Source organism: Oculina patagonica, chromosome 9, assembly GCF_052425735.1.
Source record: "Oculina patagonica isolate OP01 chromosome 9, crgOcupat, whole genome shotgun sequence".
Taxonomy (NCBI): Eukaryota; Metazoa; Cnidaria; class Anthozoa; order Scleractinia; family Oculinidae; genus Oculina; species Oculina patagonica.
In genome coordinates this window covers 14566072-14583334 of record NC_135766.1, presented here as the reverse complement: position 1 = coordinate 14583334, position 17263 = coordinate 14566072, and the positions used below count along the sequence as shown (strand labels likewise).

The following is a 17263-nucleotide window of genomic DNA, read 5'->3' as shown; positions in this document are numbered from 1 at the left end:
AGGGATGTTGCTAAGCAACAGGACCTCCCCTGACAAGGTCACGTGACATCTTGCTATTTTCGTGTTGGATGATAACGATTGTACAATTGTAAACTCTTCCGGTGCTTCTGGGAGGATTCGTCGAACACAACGATTGAGTTCCCCGACTGGGAGAGGTCGGGTACTGAAAATAAGACCGCATACACAAACAAAGAATAATTAATTTAAAGAGTTTTTCTTTTTCAATTCTGACCGAGATTGTAGCTTTGCATTTTTAAAAATTACGGGGGATAGGAATAGCTGCCTACGTAGCCTTCTCAATTCTAAGGCATGTATGCAACTCAAGGAAACACAACTTTGTTCCCAGGCTCTTTCATCGTCCCGTCAAGAAAAGAGCCTGGGAAGGGGTCGTAGATAAACTATCAGTCCTCAAGCGGATGTCGCGTAAATCCAATCATTTCACTGCCAGAGGTAAAAACCAGTAAATCTTGTTTACTTCCCGGCTCCTCGCCGCCTACATTATTTTTTATGCTACTACTTAACTTATCAATGTCGCCTTTAAATAATCTCTCTTTGTCGCTGAGAAGTTCACCGTTCGTAACGCCAGGGTTCTCCGGGGACGGGATCCCGCTGTCAACTGCGCCTGCAGGCGAATGACAGTCGCCCGAGTGAGTTCTTTGGTCTTCGAAGCTGCTGCGTTCGTTAGCGCTAGCATGGTCACGTTTGGGAGATTTGTTTAATCGGGATGGTGCCACCTGTTTTCTGAAAATGGAAGAATGCGATTAACAAAATAAAGGAAAAAGTCAGATTCTGATCAAACTACTGGCCGTCATTCGTGCCTCTCTTGCATTTGTGTGTATAGTCCTGAAACTGATCAGCACCTTATTTCCCCTTACAATACCGACACAAAATCAGGCTCACAGCATATGAGAATAAACGAACTGATCAGAAAAGAGATTGGAATCGTCCTAATGTAGCCCAACCTCTTATAACAGACATCCATACGGGGACGGACATGAAGAAGTGGTCCCGTCTACAGACAGACACCACGTTTATTTCCAGTCTTCCTTTGGAAGGACGGGGGTGTGTAGTCTTGAATTTATTACCCTATTTCAGATATAAATATTCAAACCTTTCCTACCCTACCCTACAGGTATTTTAAACCTGAGTAGTTTCTTCCACGAATTATACAGACCTATTTTATACTTTTTCAGAACCAAAATGGTCAAAATCTGTGCTCTATTTAAGACCAAAATGGCTCAAAAACCATACCCCTTGGTGCCGCACAAACCAATACAACTTATATTAGGGAAAGGCCCCCTCCCCTCCCCGGGTAGAAGACACCTCAAAATCCCCTAAGCAACCACTTAAATTTAGGAACACAGAAAACATGTACACGGTTTGCCGTTTCTGTTTACATGTACATGTACATGTACATAAGATTCTCCTTTATGTCATCACTTCTCCCAACCAGTACCATAAGAAATAGGTAGAAACCAGTGAGAAGAATTAGTAAGTTGATCATACCTTTTAGACTTTAGGTGAGCAAGAACAGAACTGAGCGCGGCTTCCTTTGTATCGTTCTCACCGTGACAGTTACTCTGAAACTGCATTGAAATGTCATCCAGCAATCGATGGCGTGACACATCCGAGTGTCTTACGCTAACAGCATCTCTGAGTCGCTGGTTTTCTTTTTCCAAAGAATGCAGGCGCTCCAAATATGAGTTCCTTTCACTTTTAACGATTTCCAACCTCCTCAGTAAACTGTCACGCTCGTTTTTCGCTTGCGTTACAACCTCCTTTACGAACGAATAATCGCACTGGTCTTGACAATTAGGGATTCGATATTTCTGGGAAAGTAAATCTCGCTTTGCGTCACCAAAGTTCTTCAGCAACTTGCCAAACGAAGAGCTTTCATGATGATTTGCACTCATCTCTTGGTCGATGCTAGGTGTTCCTTGTAAGGTTTTAGGGGAGCTTTCAACGCCTCTGCCGCATGAATTTTCTTGTTTTAATTTCTCTAACGTCCCCAGTGCCTCTGCGTGCTCTTTTTCCAGTTCCATTAAGGCCGCGAGGGCCTGGTTTCGTTCCTTCAGGGCTTGATCGCGTTCGTCTGCTATCTCTCTTATCCTTAGTTTCCAGTTCTCCTCTGTTTCTTCTTGGGAGTCCTCTGATTTGCAGTTGGGCTGCGCACACTCAGATTCGTCAAAATTCTAAAAGACAAAATAATAACATAAGCTTGTCAAAAGAGATTGTTGCAATGCGCTGCAGGGGAAGGCAAAACAGCTAGGTAAGTCACTTTTTTTATAAGAAAGTTTAATTTTGCAGTCGGGGCTAAAACGCCACTGAATGTTCTTATTTGCCTACTGACTGACTGAATTACAGACTGACTGACTAACTGACTGATTGCTGACTGACTGACTGACTGACTGACTGGCTGACTGATTGACTGAGTGAGTGAGTGAGTGAGTGAGTGAGTGAGTGAGTGAGTGAGTGAGTGACTGACTGACTGACTGACTGAAAGCCTGCGGCAACGTGAATTAGAGGGTTCAATTCACGTTGCCCCCGAATAGAGAGCCTGCTCGCAGGCTAACTGACTGACTGACTGGCTGGTTGGCTGGCTGGCTGACTGACTGCCTGACTATAATTGCTTTTTTTATGTTTTTAATCTGAACCATATTAGTAACCTCTTAACTTCATGTACTGAAATGAAGGTGACCATTAAACCTAAAAAAGACCATTGTGTGCTGTATTAATATCAACTTCCTTTGACATTCGTACCTGGCATGACTAGACTTTAAGTGAAAATGTAATTGGATAGAAATTCAAGCTGTACTAAGTGTTTTAGAACGACGTAGAACAGAATAAAAATCCTTTACCTCGTAGTCTCAGCCTAGGCACGTTCTTAGCATGTTCTTAAGATCTGGGTCAATTTCAGCCTCAACGTTCTTATAAAAATGGTTCTTATAAAAAAAAGTGTATAATTTACTCAGAATATTACCTGAGATTTCTCTAAAGTACACGCAGCTTTATTTATGGCTGCAATCCCTCTATAAACATACTGTTGTCCGACAGACGAGACCCGTACGTTCTTCTTGGGAATCAAACGATTTCTTGGACTGGTATAGGCGGACAAGATCATTTGGTGACATTCTTTATAGGTTATGTCGACACCAAAGTCTTTCTTAAATGCTTTTACGACGTCTTGCACGGGAACATACGACAAGTTGTCTTGAACATAGTTTGATATGACCCTGTAACAATGGAATAAATGGGTGTTAATTAATACAGACGAGTTATTTTTTTCCACTAGGACCATAAACCAACAACAACAACAACAACAACAACAAAAATCCGTCACTAATATTCCCCCAAACAGATCGAACAAGCTACAATGCTTTGCAAAATTGTTGGGACACTCGTACAAAATTGGATACCCTAAATTTCTTAACGCTTTATTCCAGACTAATACACCAGATCCTTCTTTCTTATCCTCATCCCCATTCCAATGTTGCGTAAAAAGGTTTCAGTGAACATTCCTTCAAAGTTCAACATTGTGTGGGGGAGAGGGGATGTCCATGTAGTGCATCGACATAGGCTCAGCCCCGCAACGTTTTGGTGCTGAAAATATTACGAGCGTAGCGTAAAAACTGGTTTGTCGATATAATTATTTCGTCTCGTGACTTTTCAGAAATCGTTTCAACAGGTTCGTTTTTGGCGAAGTAATATGTTGCAAGACTTTCAATAAACCTCCTTTTTCCAGAACGTCACTAGCAGTGGTACACAAACTGTTTAGATTGTCTTTGACTTCCTTGGATGTCTTCGGGAAACCTCGTTTATCTTCGGAAAAGTTCGAAAAATGATCGGAAACATTCGTATGGCCTTCGAACAACAATCGGAGAATCATCGGAAATGTTCGGTCTATCAACTGCTAAAAATACAAAAAGTTGCTAGAACGGAAAAAAAGCTGCTCCAAATATGAAAACCTGCCGAGTACTTTTGAAACAGTCTTTTTCAGTTTGCGCGCCATTAAAATAAAGCGTCTACTTCTTCTCTTCTACTTGTTCATGAAAAGAAATAATTGAAAATCGCTATTTGAAGAAAAATGATTTAGAAATCTACTTAAACAATTAGGTTACTCACTCTTGATTACTTTGGGGCGATAGTTGATTTAATTTGGCCTCATAAACTACCACCTCATAGAAATCTTGAGCTCACAATACAATTTTTAATGAGAGAATTAAAGGCCTTAATTTCTGTGATTCGCATGCGATTACAACATAAGTGACTTACCATTTCTGCAAAGTCGAGTTATCAAACACCACACCAGTCCTCTCACCTGCTCCACGCCCGAGGCTAAACTGGGAACCAGAAGATACATGTAGTATCCCACCCTCAGACCCACTGCCAGATTGTTCAGACTCGCCATGGTACTGAACAGCTTCTGCACTGTCCGCTACTAGGGCATTGGTGCTACAGTGCTCGAATGCAGCATCAGTGTAAGCCTGTGGGCTTGGTGACTGTTCCTCACTGGCTGGTGATGATGGTGACGATGAAGCCTGGCTCGCTGGTGTACTTCCAGGTGCGACTGGTGGAGTCCAGGTACTGGTGGTGCTCACGCTCACTATTTTTACTGCCATTTCAAAAGATTGAGTACATAAGTACATTCCCCAGGGGGGGTACTTGCAGTATACATGACGGGGGGGGGGGGGTCCGACGGAGCTTCATATTGCGAACCCAAAAAAATACATGAGCCTGAAATTTTACACCCAAAAAAATACCTGACATCAAAATTTTCTACCCCAAAAAGTACAAGACCTAGCACCTCTATACTGATTTATTCAATAAAACAGACCTTAAGACCTAAAAAAATATATGACAGATCTCTTGACCCAAAAAAATACAGAGGGTGTAAATTTTCAACCGAAAAAAATACGTCGGACCTCCCCGTCATGTATACTGCAAGTACCCCCCCTGGGGTACATTCATTGTAGTCCCTGTTCATGCTCCCTAATAATGCATGATGTATTTTGGGGTTAGGAATACAGTGTTGTGGACGCATCTATAGAATGCTTTTGGTACGTGTAGCTATCCCACAGGCGGCAACGTGTTAGACTTCAGTTGGAACAGGGAAGAGGAGAAGACCCTGGAGAATGTGGAGATGTAAGGTTGCAATGTAGGTGTTCACCGTGGTCAAATGTCTCAGGCAGTTTTTCTTTCTATTTCGGCGAATTTGCCTTATATTAAAGAGAAAGTATGCGCAAGGATAGATAAAGTAGTTGCTGAGTGTAAATATATGTCCATTCCCTCCTTGAAGTGAGTATTTTTACTTTTTAATTGCTCTGCAACTGAACCAATTGCTTTCAATTGACAAATAGGGGCCGACAAGTCTGTTTTTACCTGTTTTCAAACATGTAGCACTTTTTAGTAAAGCTCCAACAAATTTAGTGAACCATCAGAATACTGGTAAAGTATCAATGTCTGAACAGTGAAAGGTGTGAGACGAAGTACATGTAGAAAGGATTGAGTTGGGGACAAATAATCAAATAGGCAAAGGCAAGCAACACTGGTACTCCCTGCCCTGCGGACACACAAGAAAGAAACAGTGTTGATGGCTGTGGGCTTAAGCTACTTGTATTGGCATTACACCACAGACATACATGTACATACAGTACACATGTATGTACACATTATTTAACACAAAATGATTGGGTATATATACACTATACCTTCTCCATCATGCGTGGTTCTGGAAGGTTTCCTTCTAATGTTTACATAAAGCCACCTGGATTGTTAGTTAACAGTCAAGGAGTTAAACATTCATGACAAGTACATGTACATGTAGTTCAAGTACAAAGTAATTTTAATAGCATTTGTACATAAATGTAATATCCTCAATATTCCTGGCATGGCTGAACACAACATCCATGTCAGCACCTTTTGAATACGGATGACCTCAAACCCTTCGCCAGAATCAATTGCAGGATAAAACATACAGTTAGACTATAATAAAAATTGGCAAGGAGTCTCATTAGCCTTGTGAAACAAATGCCATCTGCAGTATCTGTTTCCAAGGATACGCTTTTCTATAGTGATCCTGCTTGATCTGCTTTCTCTTGTATTCCACCCCTGGAAAGACTTTTTTGACACGTCCTGTCAGGACAGTGTCACGGAGGTTTAAAAGTTTGTCAAGATCTGGGCAGTCACTCAAATGTTGACGCACAACACCGGTCAGGAACTTGACCATGTCAAGCCGATCAATGGTGCACCCTGGAGAGACTTCAAACTCTTGACGAAGTGCCGCAAACAGGATTTCATCAAGTTTTAAGTATAGCTCTTTCTTCTGCTGGGGTCTTTTGAGTCCTTTTGAAACTATATTAATCGAAATATATGGCAAAATTAATATGTACAGTCTTATTATATTGAGTATTTGTGAATTTGTAAGAACACTCAAGAAGTGCAAAGCTTGGTTACATGTACACCTTGTGCTTCTCTGTGCACTTCTCTCAAGTTCTTAAAAATCCCTCCATGCTTATGCAACACAACTTTTCCCTTGAAAAATTAAGATACATGTACACAATGTACATATGTACACGTAGACCTTTTTTCAAAAAATTGGTTGCACCACACATTCCCTGCACCCATTTACACATGATTGGACATGTACACATGGGTCTGAGGGTGTGATTATTGGAAAGAATTTACTTTGAGGTACAATGTGTAAATAAATTTTAAAAAAAAGTTTTTCACAAGAACACAATGCGAGAACATTGGCCAACAGGCCAAGTGTGACACCCAAACCACTTTATCTGAGAGATTGCCATGCCTTTACTATAAAAAGATGCAATTTTTTTGAAGACTGTAGTTCCATGTATGCCAGGCCAAGTAAATGGAGTATAATACATTTATTGGAATGGTCCGAGCCCAATAAGGGAAGACATTAAATTCTAAGTTGAGACTTTCACATTGAAGTCAAGCCTTGTAAAGACAAGACCAAAGACCAAAGACAGAAGTTCAAGCCCAATATTGAAGTCAAGCTTTCTACAGACAATAGTACTGTAAATATCATTTCATTCTGGGTGAGGATGAATCCTATGAGTATTTTATTATACCGAAAAAATAATTCACCAATCAAGAGAAAACCATAATTTTATAACACAAGGCCAAAAAGCTCAAAACAAAAACAAACACTACAAAAATATAATTATTTTATCTGGTACCTTTGTTTAATTTAATATTTTTGGTTCAAAAGCCTTTTTAGACAATTGCCAAAATTCCTAATGCTTCGAATATCCCGGACATTGAGTCAATTCTTGCAAATCAACGAATTAATTTCATTGGGCAAAATAATGCTGCCAAGCATGTTTACTTGTCTCGATGATTTCTGTCCAATAGAATGCTGTCGGTCCAATAATGCATAATTTTTTGTAGCAGAGTAATGGATCAGCACATGATCACAATGCAAACATTTGATTGGTGGATTATTACTGAGTGAAGTACAGTGTATAACAGTAGTTAAGCTGATGGCAAATAACGACACATTGTTGCAAAAACATTGTTGCTCATGATCACGATGTTTCTTGGGTGGGCAAATGAGCAGGACACAATACGAACGTTTTGCGTCGCTGACCTGCCTGCAACCAAGAAATATTTGTTGCAGATGCGAAATGTTTTTGACAAATATTAGAATTATTTTACCAGTAATTTGTGTCTCAGGCATTAAATTTTGTTTCCACAACAAATGTTGCCTGCACGGACAAACCGGGAAACATTTTTGTCTGCAACAATGTGTCCACAACATTTTGTTCTCATTTGCCACCACCCTAATTAAACAACTTACTACATGAAGAAGGTAACTTTATATGTATCTTCAACTTACACTTCTTTTTGACTCCCACTGTTTCTGTTGGCTTAATGTCAACTTTATGAAAGTCATCTTCAGGGAAAAACACTGGTAATTCTGCAGAAAAAAAATACCAGCATATTATTAAAATAACAAACAACATGTACATGTACTTGCACACACTGTACAAAAAAAAAAAAAAATCAGAAAAGGGTGAAGATTGTACTTACACATGCATGTACATGTGTGTACAATTGTATTGTATACAGTCGAACCTCTCATACTGTTTAATTAAGTGGACACCCCTGGGACCTGAAAAAGCATCCACTTTCTAGGAGAGGTGTCTGCTCATAAGAGGTTAAAAATGTAGTCTAATAGGACTGTGATGGAGTGTTCACTTGCAAGAGAGGTGCCCCCCCCCCCACACATTAGGTGTCTGCTAACTGGATTTTCCCTGCTAGCAGAGGCCTGTTTTTCTTTGTATTCGCTGAGCTGATGGAACAGGGAAAAGAGACCTCTGTCTGCCCGGGTCAAAAACATTTGGCTTTAACTCAACCACCATCCATGGTCTTAGATGGCTCTTTCCAAAACACATGCTCCTTGCAATACATTGTTGTTGCATTGCCCATTGTGTCTTGCACATTTCTTTACATTACTTCCACAGTAATTTATTGAGCCCACATGCTATGAACATCACGTGATGATTCACTAAGTAGCCTTGCCGCATGCCCAATACACAAATGTAGCTATTTTTTACCAAGTGCAGAAGCTCTTTCTTTCTTTCTCGTTCCATCAGCTCAGCAAAAACAAAGCAAAAGAGGTCTCAGCTAGCAGGAAAACTGAGATTCAACTGTAAATACAAAACCTAGTTATGGCAAAAATCTAATCTTTGTGTAAAAAAAAAATAAAAATAAAGTAAAAAAAAATAACTTTGCACTATGTACATGTATGTACAGTACATCCACTTGCCTTCTGATTTAAAGGCAGAACTTTGGTACTCCATGTCAACAATGGGATCGTCAACTTCAGCCATTACAACTTCACACTAGCAGAACTGTAAAAAGGAGTTTTACAAAATTAATGTGCGAGGCAGCATGGCATGCAAGGCAGCGAGGCATGTGAGGTGAGGCAGCACACTTAATGAGGATAAAAAAGTACTAAATTGAGTTAACTCTGTAATTAGAATAGTAATAATATTACATATTCTTGATACATGTACACTGTTCTCCTGAGGCATGCATGCAAACACAGTTGTTATACACAACAAATTAAATGATACCCATAGACCAGAGGACAACAACCAGCAGCAATGTAGATTGATGATAAAGAAATTGGATATATAGCATTAATCCAGTCACCTGCTATTAGGCAAACTTGCAAATCTGGTTGGCTAAGGGTGGTCTAATTAATAATGAGACGGCGAGCTTGTGGTTTCTATCAGGCGATACAGTGTAGTTGGCAAGGGGTGAAGCCCCGAGCCAACTATCAAAGTCAGTAGAAACCGACAGGTACAATGTAAAAGGTAAGGTAAAGTCTGTGTCGGAGCCATGAGGCTCATACAGCCGGAGCTTATCCCGGTTTCCGTAGCATTAAGCGACTAGGAGTATTGCTACTTCCCCCTGGATGGGATGCTAGTCCATCGCAGGGTTACCCCCCAGCAGTAAATTCGCCGGTACCCATTTATACACCTGGGTGGAGAGAGGCACTGTGAGAGTAAAGTGTCTTGCCCAAGAACACAACGCAGTGCCCCGGCTAGGCCTCGAACCAGGGCCGTTCGACTCGGAGTCAAGCGCACTAACCATTAGGCCACCGCGCCTCCCACTTTATTAATCTATAAACACAGATTATGGATCGCTAGAATTGATTTATTGAAAGTTTTGATTCATAAAATTCAGCAAAAAACTAAGTGCATGCTCCAAGCGCACAGTTTTTTTGCTGAATTGTATCAATCAATGAATCAATTTTAGCGATATTCTGTGTTTTAACAGATCGGTTACTGGGTTATGTTAGAACAATTAGATGGCATGCTCTTGGTTTCTATTGACTTAAATGATAGTTGCAGGGCTGCAAATAACAGTCGGTCCGACGAAATCTCAAGTGTGGTCGGACATAATGTCCGAACAATCTTTTGATCATACCGGTAAATCATTTTACGGCAAAATGAATAAAAATCTGTCCGACCACAATTTTGTTTTGTCCGACCAAGTGGTGTCTTAGTTCGACATATGTCCTTTCAATTAAGTTAAAAAAAATTATTTGCAGCCCTGTAGTTGGCTTGAATTTGACTTTGTATATGTAACTTATATGTTTGTATATGCATGTAGTTTCATTAGAAAAAATAATGACTAAATCTTATAATACATGTTCAGGCACAATCATGGAAAAAAGTTTTTTTTTAACAAAAAAAATTCACTGACATACGTACATGTAAGCTAACTAGTGATTATTTTAAATACTACTGTATTAATTTTTATTATTCGAAAATCACACACAAGAAATGCACAATTTCATTACTGACAACAGGAATTCAATCGACTGGTTGGAGAAATACAAGCTTCAGGCTTATTTACACATTTCCCTTTTCAACAGACAGTGACACAAGTGACTCAAGTGTCACCTACAAGATGTCAGGCCACATGTTCTATTATAATTTTGTCTGGCCAGACAGCCAATCACAGCTGCCAAAAAAGCTGTGTAAATAATATATTAAAATATGTGTAGACCGTACGTGGCCACAAGGAAAACGAAACTCTAAAAATAAAACTTGAAGGTTGGAAACAAATCGTTTGGTGTTTTCAAACCAAGGAATTTTCCAGAAAGGCAATTAATTCGATCAGTAAGCAAGTTTTAAATACAGCACGGGGAATTAAAGTTTGACATACAAAAAGATAAATTCGACAATCTGTCGGACACTGAAATATAATTTTATTGACAGCTGTCCAAAGTCGTCCAAGGCTGCAAGCGCAAAATGCAAAATAAATAACTTTTGTTTTTTAGCTCTGGATCAATACTTCCTGAAACAGAAAGAAAGGAAATATTCGACAAGCCAAATACAAGGTTATAATTGTCAGAGGCAGGGCTGTAACGTAGAACAAAACGCGATAAATTTATTACCCGGCCATTAATGAATCTGAAGACAACAGTCGAGACAGGCTCATTCAACGACAGCTCACATGTCGAGGAAAAGTTTAAAGCTGTAATAATATTTTTCTTGGGAATATATCTTTAATTTTCCGCTCGAACGCTGCAACTGTGGGAAGATCTTCGTAATTTTAATCAATAACACAGAGAAATCGTCTATTTAGGCAATTTAGGTCTAAGGACGGAAAGAAAACATAAAGGATGACACATGTGTTTGTCCGTCGATCGATCGATTGATCGATCGGACCTGAAGAGTGTCTGTTCTTACCTCAAAAAACATTTCCTCGTCAAGGTTCAAATAGCTTCAGACTGGAAATTCAGGTTTGGACCTCTGTCAGCCCAAAGGTGGACATTTAGGCAAAAGAAGACAACAGAGGTGGCAGACAAAAACCTGCCGAGACACTTGCGTGTGTTGTTTTGTTGTGTGTGTGACACACAGTGAATATTGTCCCATGAAGTGAACCGCTGACTTGTCTGCGGGCCAGAAATGTCCCGAAATACACTCGGTCAAACAATATAGAAATTAAAAAAAACAACAAAAAAAAACCAATCTTCAAAAATAAGGTTTTAATTTTCACAGTTCAAAGTTCGATACTTAACAAGTATTCCGATGGTTTGCTAACATTTTGGAGCTTTACTAAAAAAATTCTACGTGCTTGAAAAACAGGCAATTGCAGACTTGTCGGTGCCATTTGTCAAAGCAATTGGGTTCGGATGCAAAAAAGTGAAAACACTCGTTTGTTTGAGGTAATCGAAACATATTTAAACTTAGTAACTATTTTATCTATCGCTGCTTATACTTCCACTGCAATATTAACGAAATTCCCCGAAATTGAAAGAAAAACTGCCTGCGACGTTTGACCGCAGTCGAGACCCAAACTGTTCACGACCTGCATGTATACCCAGCCGGGTGTATCCAACAGACTAATAACAGGCATTGTCCGATTTCACAAATGGCGGACGCGCGGAAAAAAACTGGTACGAGACATGAAAACGAGGCGTTTTAGGATAAACAACTTTCGTGTTACAAGGGGAAGAGTGAAAATTACGCGAGTTCCGAAGTTTTTGTTTGTTAAACGGGGAAATAGACCGTTTTCCTTCCAAGTTTTCGAAATTAAGGAATTCTTAACGAGTTTACAGTCTAGTAATTATTCTTGTTTCCGTGTTGCAAGCAGAAAGGGACCGTAGATCTGCAGGGAAACAGAGTTAAAGTTTTTGTTTTCCAAAGGAGCTTCGACAACTCTTGGCCGGTAAAATTTTACACGGACCGACATCGAAACCAATTTTCAGACGCTGTCAAGGTACTTTCCTTTCCAGACGCTGTCAAGGTACATTCCTTTCCAGACGCTGTCAAGGTAGTTTCTTTTCCAGACGCTGTCAATGTATGTTCTTTTCACTTTTGTGAAAGCAAACGAAAAATGCTAACTCTGTCTCCTTGTGGATCTTTAGTAGAGCACGAAGACCGGCTTTGAAATAACAGCTGCGTTATGGGGACTTGACAAGTCAAACTTCAACTTTAAGACACCTTGTTCGGTCACATATCCTTTAAGCAAATTTTATCTACTATTATTCATTCGCTTTTTAATTCTTTTTATACTTCATAAAATACCTTTGTTGTGCTAAGGCAAGTCGTTGAAATGTTGACAAATTAATTAAAAAGACGGAGACTGCCGGTATTGAATTCCAATGCTATGATATGTTTCTTCTTTGTAATAAACCATTATATTTGAGAATACTTGATAAATAAATAAAAATCGCCTCCAATAATCTCAGCTTTATATAAATTAATGCGGAAGGCGTAAAAGCTTGTAAAATGAAGCGAAAGCGTGTTCTATCAGATGGACCGCCTTTGTCGTGGTTGCCTAGCACGTGATTAATTTCTTCCCGAGATTAAATTTCATGTCGTCCGACGCAGTATCCCAGTAGATTTCACTAAATTTACAGAATTAATAGCATTATTTTCCTTCATGACTTGGGAAACATTGTGATGATCTTGTTCACTGAGGATTGTGTTGAACATTTACTGTCCGCTTCACTTTAAATGTAAATCCTTTGCGTAGAGCCAACTGATGTTTTATGTTTAATCGAATTAGCCGCTTTAGTCTGTCTGAATTATTTGAATACAATTTTTTTTCTAAAATGCAAAAAATCTACCCCTACTAATTCCAAAAAAACTACTAAGTCGATTGAGAATAACACGTTTTTATTGATGCGTTTCAGGTACGTATAGTGATCACGTATGGTTATTTCACCAGAAAAAAAAATTAAGAAACCGGCCCGAAAAATCATTGTTACGCATTTTTTTCACAACGTACATTTATGTTTACAAAGGCAATACATTTTGGCGTGTTTATTTTCGATATTCTTCAATGACTCACCAAAATCCTTAAGAAAATGTGTACACTCGTCTGGATACCGGAGCTTGGCGGCCCGCCGTATTTCAAGCCATGTGCAGCCCAGGGTTTTGCTTAGAACCCGAAACAAAACGACAAATATTAGACCGCGAACTTATTTCGACCTCGGTAATCTCGAAATCAACCTAGAAAGCGATCTAATACCCCCATTTAACGGTGGAGAGCTTCAAAACTCCTGTAACTTCCCCTTTTCCCCTTGTAACACGAAAGTTGTTTATCCTAAAACGCCTCGTTTTCATGCTTCAGTACCAGTTCTTTTCCGCGCGTCCGCCATTTGTGAAATCGGTGTATTGTTTAGCAGTCTTAGCACATAGGCGGCAGAGCAGGGGGGGCAGGGTACGCTGTAGCCCCCCAAACGAAAATTTGAGGGCTTAGCCCCCCCCCCCCCCCCCACGCTTTGGTGCCGAAAATATCGCGAGCGCAGCGTAAAATCATGGTTTCTCAAGATATACCGTCTCGTGTGTATGTTCAAACATCTTCGAAACTTCTTTGGAAGTCTTCGGGAAACTACGTTTATCTTCGGAAAAGCTCGAAAAATGATCGGAAACATTCGTATGGCCTTCGAACCGCAATCGGAGAATCATCGGAAATCTCCCGTCTAGAAACTGCTCAGAAAATAAAAATTTGCTAGAACGGAAAAACAGTTGCTCCAAATATGAAAACCTGCCGAGTATTTTTCGAACAGTCTTACCCCCCCCCCCCCCACGTTTCAAACCGCTCCGCTGCCTCTGTAACAAACACTTATTATTATTTTTTCTAAGTAGATATGACGCCAACATTTTAGAATTGCAGACCAAAAGTTCCGTGAGTCAAGAGCATTTTGGGTGTATTTCAGAACTTTTTTTTCGAAAATTTAACCAACCTCGTCGCGGTCTCGCGGAGAAGACCCTGGCGACGAGGTTGAAATTTGCCCAGGGGGTACTCCCTATAATGGCCTATACGGGGAAGCTCCGCCCGACTTTTCATGCTTCAGGTATATAAAAGGGTTTTCACAAGTTTAGATATATGAAAGGGTAGGGATATCGCTCATTTAGTTATTTAAAAGGGCTTCAATTGAAATATTTCTAACAGACGCACGTTATGGCTGTATCATTCAAATTTATTAAACGCTTCAAAAAATGGCATCAAGACTTACTGTTTTAGGCATACGTCATGTCCTTTTGGTATATGAAAGGGGTACCTTTTTCAGTAAAAGGTATACGAAAGGGGCGCCTTTTCTATAAAAATGGGGTTGGACCTCGGGCGGAGCCTTCCTCTACAAAACTTTTTTGAGTAGTCCCCCTGAAGAAATTTAACAGCAAACCGCAAATCAAAAGGCCCTTAAGTCCATCTCGTGACAAACCCTGCGAACTGGTGAACCTTCATTCATCACCTAAAAAAAATACTTAAAGGAGAAGTTCACAAGAATGGCCATTTATTTTCTTTACGCCAGTAAAAAGTTTATACAAAAATATGTTATTCACCAAAATTTTAGCCCCCAATGTGCGCTATAAGCCTACGAAATCTAGATCTTATCCAAAACTCGACAACTGGACGCCGCCATCTTGGAGCTGGTAATGTATGCGTAACGTCAAAGAGCTCAGCCTGAAGTTTGGCCGGAAAATTTAAATACTCGAAACTCCTTGTTTCTTCGTAGTGGCTTTTGTTTGTCAAAATACCTGTTTGTGCTGCTCCATTTTGCTCAAACAGAGCTCCAAGAAATACAAAGAGACCATACGGGGAACGCTCCGCCCAAAAGGGATACATGTACCTGTTTATAAAGCTGTTGCAATTGGCGCCTCATTTTTTTAAGGATTTGTAAGGGACGGACCATTAGAAATAACTTGAGGGAGAAGGAGAAGAATTTTTTAAAGGCCTACTGGTCTGCAGGATTTTTTTTGATAAGTTTTACTTGCAGAAATTATTTTTGGGTTAAAAGCCCCCCCCCCCTCCCCCCGGTTATTTCTAATGGTCCGTCCCTAAGAACCATACCGTACCGTGCAAGTGAACGATTTCAAAATACAACAGCAGGGCAGGACAAAAGTAGAACCAGTCCCGCTAAATAAACTTTATTTCTTTTCCATTATAACAGCACAGCAGCTACTAACACTTATATGTACCTGAACACTTACATGACTGTTATAACAATATAGTATACCACAATAACCAAAAAACAATTCCCTCCTTTTAAGATGTTAAAACTTCTAAAAACTGGAAAACAATCGCAAGCTATAAATATAACTTATCGTTCCATGCAAGGTGAATTGGGAATTTTACGTGTAATAAGCGCGCGCGAGCGCGCGCACATAAACAAAATGGCGGCTTTTTTCTTTGTGGCTTAGTCCGCGAGAGAAGTAAATTGTCGCTTTCTCGTAAACGAGTCTGGTGGCCTATCAATTTTTTCTCATATTTCGGGTGTAGTGATCAAATTCTTTCTGTAAAATGAAAACAGATCAATTCTTGTGTTTGAAAAATAAATTATCGCTAAAGACGTGTACTTTGCTGGTACTCGGAGAGGAATTTTAAAGGAATTATATGGAATGTACAAGGTCTTCCTGCTCCTAAACGAATCTGCTGACCCTCCTTTTTTATTTCAAAATTTAAGTTCCTTTAAAGTAATAAACTTGTAGGCGAAGTTTGGTTAAAAAATTGTGTTCAGTTCTATTTCAGAGCAATGACCTTAAGGCTAAATCCCCATAAGCTGTAAAAATACGAGCTGCCGACTAGCGTTACACCCAAAACCCACTCAAGAAAAAAAACTTGGATTGAGAAATAATCCCTTGGGGCATTATATTAGTGAGTTATTACAGCACAATAATTTAATATGCCTTAAAGGGACTGTGTCACGACTGAGGTAAGTTTATGTTATTAAGTTTTGCCAAAAGCTTGATATGTAATTTAATGTTTGCAAAGAGATTATTTCTTTGGATTAAAATGAAAAAACTGACCGTCGATTCATTGCAACGGAATGTGTCTCCCGGGCGTTATAATTTAAAGTTTCAAGTAAACGAGACTTACTTTGAAAACTGTTCAGCCCAACAACATTTCAAAACCCATATCGCAATCCGTTTCAATCTTCGCGACTTTTGACCATACATACCTTCTTTTGTATTTGCTGTGTTATTAAAATGGTCCTTCACTGATTTCAGATGTTATATTTTATATTTCACCGAATTTGATGGCCATTTTCTATTATTAAAGATGATTTCCAGTCCGTACTGCGCAGACTCAGGGTTTGTTTTCATTTTTGTTTTGAATTCGTTGAACGTTACACTTCGGTGATAGCGTACATGAAGTTTTTTAGTTCGCCATTACGGATCGTTTCGTTGAAGAATTCACGACGAGCTTAAACGTCCGTTTGAAATACTGTCGAGCTTCTTTTACTCGTTATTATTGTTTTGCAAGGATATCTGGCGTTAATAATGAAGAAAAAGGTAAGTTTTGTCCCGGAATTTTTATTTTTGCTAGTAAACATTCTTCTGTTTGTGAGACTCACAAACATTGCAGGCGGAGATTGCGCAGTACGGACTGGAAATCATCTTTAAATTCGGCTAAAATCCGTTACACAGTCCCTTTAAAAGCAAGCTTTGTTTCAACATGATCTCTGGTAATCAAAGATTTCGAGGAGATTAGACCACGATTCAGTTTCAATCGGTTCATGGTCGACTTGTATTCATTCTCAGTTAAGAAAAAAAATTGGTTCTGAAAGATATTTGGTTCGCTTACATAAATCAAAACCAAACAAACAAACACATGGACAGCAACAACAGCAACAACAACAAGCAGCTTTAAATATTGATAAGGATAGATAAAGGGCACTAGTACCTGAAATAACTAAAAGGATGAAGAACTAGTTGAAAAGGGCAAGCAGCCAGATTTACAAATACCGGCAGACAGAAAGTTAGAA

At 39.5% G+C, this 17263-nt stretch overlaps 1 protein-coding gene across 1 annotated transcript; it reads right to left on the bottom strand.

Moving 5' to 3' along the window:
* Positions 1–210: 210 nt before the first annotated feature.
* LOC144664870 (uncharacterized) lies at positions 211–11384 on the bottom strand. Its single transcript, XM_078526076.1, has 9 exons — positions 11232–11384; positions 8792–8876; positions 7859–7939; positions 6060–6351; positions 5709–5764; positions 4273–4612; positions 2981–3233; positions 1507–2192; positions 211–741 (listed from the first exon to the last, which is right to left on the bottom strand). The coding sequence occupies exons 2-9, from the start codon at positions 8853–8855 to the stop codon at positions 402–404; spliced, it is 2112 nt and encodes a 703-aa protein (XP_078382202.1). The 5' UTR covers positions 8856–8876; positions 11232–11384; the 3' UTR covers positions 211–401.
* Positions 11385–17263: the final 5879 nt, after the last annotated feature.

What these genes read in the sequence shown, in the direction of transcription:
- LOC144664870 (XM_078526076.1), bottom strand. Translation starts at nt 8,855, where the DNA reads ATGGCTGAAGTTGACGATCCCATTGTTGACATGGAGTACCAAAGTTCT. An exon ending in AACCACGCATGATGGAGAAG is followed by an intron (nt 4,613 to 5,708) that starts GTATAGTGTATA and finishes TTGAAATGGCAG; the next exon opens with TAAAAATAGTGAGCGTGAGC. An exon ending in GTACTTTAGAGAAATCTCAG is followed by an intron (nt 2,193 to 2,980) that starts GTAATATTCTGA and finishes TTTGTCTTTTAG; the next exon opens with AATTTTGACGAATCTGAGTG.